Source organism: Glycine soja, chromosome 15, assembly GCF_004193775.1.
Source record: "Glycine soja cultivar W05 chromosome 15, ASM419377v2, whole genome shotgun sequence".
Lineage (NCBI taxonomy): Eukaryota > Viridiplantae > Streptophyta > Magnoliopsida > Fabales > Fabaceae > Glycine > Glycine soja.
This window is the reverse complement of record NC_041016.1, coordinates 48,211,502-48,218,479: the sequence shown is the minus strand read 5'-3', so window position 1 is coordinate 48,218,479 and position 6,978 is coordinate 48,211,502. Positions and strand designations below refer to the sequence as shown.

Here is a 6,978-nt window from a genome sequence, read left to right as displayed (position 1 = left end):
GCGTTAGACTTGACTTAAGTAAGTGTCACGAATCGCGAAACCTAGAATTCCTTAAAGACAATTATCTTGAGTTATGTAGCTTCTATTCTTGCAACCTTTAGCACCACTTGTTATCTTCAATTAGCATTTTCAAATGAATTTGAGTTTACTATACAGTCTAATTCCTCAACCCCCCCATGGAGATTCCCCGTCTTTCATTAATTCATCCCTACATACAACCTTAAAGTGAAGTGTACATTTAATGTTTTTTCAAGAAAAAAAATTCAATTTTGTGAGGCAAGGAAAGATAGGTAGGAAATTGAACTGTGATTAGGCACTATGCCACTGACTCCACAGAAGTCCATACGTGAAATGATTACACCCCTTGACTCAACTCATGAAGCACAGAAAAACTCCCATAATTTCTTTGTTATGAGTATTTTCCCATATTGGCAGGCCCAGCAACAATGGCGGGGATCATGATCCAAAGGAATCTACATGTCACGTCCTTCTCAAATCCGCACCGTTTATAGTTAACCCGTCAACTCAATCTTTCAAACGCTGAAATGATAGTAACAGTGCATGGAGTGTCTATGGTGGCGGATTACCAGAACACAAAGCAAGAACAAAGAAGAGAAAAAAACAAAAAACTTGACACACCAAAACAAACACACACACCAGAGAATTAAACACACGTACAGCAACAACCACAACAACAACTAGTTCATGCCACTTCGCTGTAAAGTGATTGCCTTCAACACAACAACAACAACAACGTAGAGTTGACCCAAAACTTCAACCATCCTCAAGTCACGGTTCATTCCACTTTCATGCCCTCATCAATCAATGTTATGTATCTTTTACTCTCTTTCTCTCTCTCTCTATCGTCACTGTGTTGAGTTGTCTTGTGTGGTCTCTCTCTATCTCTCTTTTTCTCTCTTATCCTAGTGTTTTGTATTGATTGCTTTTGTGGGTCTATTTATTTTTTATTTTTGTAACCAAATGGGGTGTTAATAATTTCTCAAATTGGCTTCTGCTGCTTCATTCACTTGTTCTCACCACCAAGCCTTGTTTTTTTTCTCTTCCTTTCACAACACGGTACTACTCTTAATTTTCTTTTTTTTTTTTTTTTTTTCTATTATGTCATATTCTGCTTTGTCTTGAACCTCCTCTCAATTGTCCCGTGTTAACACTTGCTACTTCTGTGAAACCTTTCCCTTATTGTCTCTTTTTGTTAGCTTAATCATTTCAACTATTGTGTTCTTCTTGGCCAAATAAAGCCAACCCCTTGTGCTGTTTTGGTTTGTCTGAGAGAGAAATGATGGCATTGGAGTGTAGTAGTTTCCACTTCCTAAATGGGGTTTACATGGTGCTGTTTTTTTGCCTTGGCATTGTCCTTGTAAATTCGGTTAATGAAGAGGGTTTGAGTCTTTTGAGGTTCAAAGCTTCCCTTCTTGACCCAAACAACAATCTCTATAACTGGGATTCTTCTGATTTGACTCCTTGCAATTGGACTGGTGTGTATTGCACAGGTTCAGTGGTAACTTCTGTGAAACTTTACCAACTCAATCTGTCTGGTACTTTGGCTCCTGCCATCTGTAATCTTCCAAAGCTTCTTGAGTTGAATTTGTCAAAAAATTTCATCTCTGGCCCCATTCCTGATGGTTTTGTTGACTGTGGTGGTTTGGAGGTTTTGGACCTTTGCACAAATAGGCTTCATGGACCCCTTCTGAACCCAATTTGGAAAATCACAACACTTAGAAAGCTTTACCTGTGTGAAAATTACATGTATGGTGAAGTGCCAGCGGAGCTTGGGAATTTGGTATCTCTAGAGGAACTGGTCATATATAGCAATAATTTGACTGGAAGAATTCCATCATCAATAGGAAAGTTGAAACAGCTTAAAGTTATAAGGTCAGGTCTAAATGCTCTCTCAGGGCCAATACCTGCTGAAATCAGTGAGTGCCAGAGCTTGGAGATATTGGGGTTGGCACAGAATCAGCTAGAAGGTTCAATCCCAAGGGAGCTTGAAAAGCTTCAGAACCTTACCAATATACTTCTGTGGCAAAACTATTTCTCTGGGGAGATTCCTCCAGAGATTGGAAACATTAGTAGCTTGGAACTGCTTGCTTTGCACCAAAATTCACTGAGTGGTGGTGTCCCTAAGGAACTGGGAAAGCTGTCGCAGTTGAAGAGGTTGTACATGTACACCAACATGTTGAATGGAACAATTCCACCAGAGCTAGGGAACTGCACAAAAGCTATTGAGATAGACCTTTCTGAGAACCATTTGATTGGGACCATTCCAAAGGAGTTGGGAATGATCTCTAATCTTAGCTTGCTTCATCTGTTTGAAAACAATCTGCAGGGTCATATTCCAAGGGAACTCGGTCAGTTGAGGGTGCTAAGAAATTTAGATCTGTCACTGAATAACTTGACAGGTACAATTCCACTGGAGTTTCAAAACCTTACATACATGGAGGATTTGCAGCTATTTGACAACCAACTTGAAGGTGTGATTCCTCCTCATCTTGGAGCTATTAGAAACCTAACTATTCTTGATATATCTGCAAACAATCTTGTTGGTATGATACCTATCAATCTTTGTGGATATCAGAAGCTGCAATTCCTGAGCCTTGGTTCAAATAGGTTGTTTGGAAACATTCCTTACAGCCTCAAAACATGCAAATCTCTTGTGCAGCTTATGCTGGGGGACAACCTTTTGACAGGAAGCCTACCTGTTGAATTGTATGAGCTTCACAATCTCACTGCACTTGAACTCTATCAGAACCAATTTTCGGGGATAATAAACCCGGGGATAGGCCAACTCAGGAATCTAGAGAGGCTTGGCTTGTCGGCTAACTACTTTGAAGGCTATCTCCCTCCTGAGATTGGAAATTTGACACAACTTGTGACATTCAATGTTTCCTCTAACCGTTTCAGTGGAAGTATAGCTCATGAGTTGGGAAACTGTGTAAGATTGCAGAGGCTTGATCTTAGCAGGAATCACTTCACTGGAATGCTTCCAAATCAAATTGGCAACTTGGTGAACTTGGAGCTGTTGAAAGTTTCTGATAACATGCTCTCAGGAGAAATACCAGGCACTTTGGGGAATCTTATTAGGCTCACAGACCTGGAACTAGGTGGCAACCAGTTTTCAGGAAGCATCTCCCTTCACTTGGGAAAACTTGGAGCTCTTCAGATTGCACTTAACCTGAGCCACAACAAACTTTCTGGCTTAATTCCTGATAGCCTTGGGAACTTGCAAATGCTAGAGTCCCTTTATCTAAATGACAATGAACTTGTTGGTGAGATTCCTTCATCAATTGGTAACCTTCTCAGTCTTGTAATATGCAATGTATCAAACAACAAGCTGGTAGGAACTGTTCCAGACACCACTACATTTAGAAAGATGGATTTCACAAACTTTGCTGGGAACAACGGCTTGTGCCGTGTTGGTACCAATCACTGCCATCCATCTCTATCTCCCTCTCATGCTGCAAAACATAGCTGGATCAGAAATGGTTCATCAAGGGAAAAGATAGTGAGTATTGTTTCTGGGGTGGTTGGACTAGTTTCTCTTATTTTCATAGTGTGTATATGTTTTGCCATGAGGCGTGGTAGCCGTGCTGCTTTTGTTTCACTTGAAAGGCAAATAGAGACTCATGTCTTGGATAACTACTACTTTCCTAAAGAAGGCTTTACATACCAGGATCTCTTGGAAGCCACAGGAAATTTTTCGGAAGCTGCAGTTCTAGGAAGAGGAGCTTGTGGAACTGTTTACAAGGCTGCTATGAGTGATGGTGAAGTGATTGCTGTTAAGAAGCTGAATTCGCGTGGAGAAGGAGCAAATAATGTTGACAGAAGCTTCCTTGCTGAGATTTCAACTCTTGGAAAGATCAGGCACAGGAACATTGTGAAGCTGTATGGATTTTGCTACCATGAGGATTCTAATCTTCTCTTGTATGAATACATGGAAAATGGAAGCCTTGGAGAACAACTTCATTCAAGTGTAACCACTTGTGCATTGGATTGGGGTAGTAGATATAAAGTTGCTCTTGGAGCAGCAGAAGGCTTATGCTATCTTCATTATGATTGTAAGCCTCAGATCATCCATCGAGATATAAAGTCAAACAACATATTACTTGATGAGATGTTTCAGGCTCATGTTGGAGACTTTGGCTTGGCAAAGTTGATTGACTTTTCCTACTCAAAATCTATGTCTGCTGTGGCTGGCTCATATGGCTACATTGCCCCAGGTAAGAATAAGTTCACTACATTGGTGCAGTAGTTGTAGTTTTACTTAATAGAATAATTGAGTCCCATTTTAATCTTTTGATGTGATTTACTTTCCAATATTGTTACAATGATTTTGGAGGAAAGAATTTATTAAAATGCAAATTAAGAGATGTTTTCAATAAAAATGTTACTGATCTCCAGATTAAAATGCACATTAAAATGGATATTTTCAAAAGTTGATATTAATAATGTGCTAAATATGCGATATTCTTACCAAGGTTTGGAAAAATTTGTAAATAGTTTAGACTTGACTGTGTGTACGAAAGAAGCTTTGGTGATCTTTCTGCCTTAAAAGGGATTATTTTTTTATACCCTTGATGCATACAAAAAAAGAGTGATATTTTCATCAGCAGAGTTATAGTCATTGTAATCCTTCTGTTTTTCTTATGATTGCTTGATTACTTTTTTCAGAATATGCTTACACCATGAAGGTGACTGAGAAGTGTGACATCTATAGCTTTGGGGTAGTTTTGCTGGAGCTAGTTACTGGGAGGTCACCTGTTCAACCTTTGGAACAAGGTGGTGATTTAGTGACTTGTGTGAGAAGAGCAATTCAGGCATCAGTACCAACATCTGAATTGTTTGACAAGAGATTGAATCTTAGTGCACCAAAAACAGTTGAAGAAATGTCTCTTATTCTCAAAATTGCCCTGTTCTGCACCAGCACATCTCCACTTAATAGGCCTACAATGAGAGAGGTCATTGCAATGTTAATTGATGCTAGGGAATATGTCAGCAACTCACCAACCTCTCCTACATCAGAATCTCCATTGGATGAGGATGATGGCATTTCTTCCAAAGGTTAGAAAACTTAAATATTCATAATCATACTTTCTTTTGGTGGAATGATACTATTTCATATTATCAGTTCCCTGGTACGTGTTTATAAATAAAAGGATCAATTCACCTAATGCATTTTGGTACATACTGGGGGCAGGCTATTGAAGTTTATATTCAATAGCATTATTTTGAATTTCAGCTTCCTCATGTCATGGCTGTTTCATATTTTGCTGTGATATTTCTCTGCTGTTTACAATCTGCTAATCTATACTTCACCTTGAACTATTGAGTACTGAAGGTTAAAGAATTCATTATCATTCATATAGTTTATGCTATCTAGTGAATACACACACACAAACAAGAATTTACTTAAAAAAAAAAAAAAAGCCAATAACACCGCTTCCCTCAAACACCGCTAGACTTGTAAAATTAAAATCATGAACTAATTCCCCCTTATAATCACTTTTTTACACACAACATCTAAGTTTGATCATGTTAGCTGAAACATGCAAGTGGCAATGTAAACTTCAAGTTATATATATATATATATTTTCTTGGGTTTCATTTGTCTACATCTTTAAACTTCTGTTTTATTGCAAAGTTCCTCTAATGACCAGTGATTGATATTTAGACAACTAAATGGCTTGTCATGGTTTTGGCAGATGGTGGTCTTGAGTTGTAAGTTATAAGCCTCACTTCGTCCTCTATGGAGAAATTTTTTGGTACAACAACTTCATTTCTACATTTTTGAGTCTTGGACAATCATATATCCCTTGGCTCAATTAATAAGTTGCTTTATCTAAAAGAATGACCCAAACAGCTTCAGAGAAGCAAATGCAGTGCATTAACCCAACAATGTAAAGCTACTCTAATCAATTGTACCTTCTAGATGTATGATGATTCTATTAACACAACAAACCTCACTCTTCTCTATCTAGGCATCATATCCTTTGTTTGATGTCTATGGTAGTGAGTTGAACATTCAAAGATCGTCCAAGGTAGGCTCATTCTGCTTTGAATACTTCTAATGATGACTATCTTTGTTTATAACTTCACAAAATTTGGCAACATATAAATTGTAAAGTTCTTGCTACGCCTTCTAATTTTCTCAGTAGCCTTGTAGAGATTTTAATTTGTAGCATTAAAGCTATTTAAAGTTATATGTATATTTCTTTTGTACAGGGTATTTGTGTTTCAGTCAGTGTTTGGGTGAAATGGGGTACTCTCGTTTTCAATTTTCAAACGAATGTGAAAACAGTGCTTATCTCTCTATCTTCATATAAATTAAATATGAAGGGTCATATTAAAATTTGAGTACATTTAAGATGAAACTGATAAATATAATTTTTTTACATAATATGGTTATATAAAAATTCAACATGAGAGAATTTCTTATAAAAAAAATTTCCACCTTATTTTGGACCCTAAACCGATAAAAGCGTTAAAACATGCAATAGATATATAATATGTTGTTATATTATAAATTAAAATACAATTTAAAAATAAGACTCTCATTCCCTTCCATGAGATCCAAATCACTTTTATTTTACTATAAATATTAGTTGAATTAAGCGGGTCGTATTTACATAAGAATTTCTTTTCCTTTTTTCTTAATTTCTATTGAAAAAAATCTCATTTTTTTCTTTTAATGATACATTTCACACACTACTCATCCAAGTAGCCAAAAATTTCTTTTAATCATATTAAACTATCTTTCTTTTGTTTTTATGTGTACTTAATATTCTTAACCGCTTGCTTAACCTTTCAATCTATCCTATTTTGTCTCTTATCTACATTATTTTATCTCTATCTCCAAATTACTTTTAATCATTTTTATCAAAAATAAATTATCAATAATTAAAAATAACTTAATTTCATAATTTAATTTACTTATTATAGATTCAAAATACTGTTTATATA

The 6,978-nt window shown here is 36.6% G+C and overlaps 1 protein-coding gene across 2 annotated transcripts; it reads left to right on the top strand.

Moving 5' to 3' along the window:
- The first annotated feature begins 453 nt into the window (after positions 1–453).
- Positions 454–6,151, top strand: LOC114387272 (leucine-rich repeat receptor-like serine/threonine-protein kinase At1g17230). Of its 2 annotated transcripts, XM_028347427.1 has the most exons (4): positions 454–4,238; positions 4,690–4,837; positions 5,036–5,079; positions 5,721–6,151. In XM_028347427.1, exons 1-4 carry the CDS (start codon positions 1,298–1,300, stop codon positions 5,738–5,740), a joined length of 3,153 nt encoding a protein of 1,050 aa, XP_028203228.1. In that variant the 5' UTR covers positions 454–1,297; the 3' UTR covers positions 5,741–6,151. The 2 variants fall into 2 exon arrangements, with proteins under 2 accessions (XP_028203228.1, XP_028203227.1); XM_028347426.1 differs by having other exon boundaries at positions 4,690–5,079.
- The last annotated feature ends 827 nt before the right edge of the window (positions 6,152–6,978 follow it).

Bases quoted from the DNA above. Each gene is read 5' to 3' on its own strand.
- LOC114387272 (XM_028347426.1), top strand. From the start codon at position 1,298: ATGATGGCATTGGAGTGTAGTAGTTTCCACTTCCTAAATGGGGTTTAC. The intron at 4,239-4,689 runs GTAAGAATAAGT...TACTTTTTTCAG, and splicing joins ATATGGCTACATTGCCCCAG to AATATGCTTACACCATGAAG. The intron at 5,080-5,720 runs GTTAGAAAACTT...TGGTTTTGGCAG, and splicing joins TGATGGCATTTCTTCCAAAG to ATGGTGGTCTTGAGTTGTAA.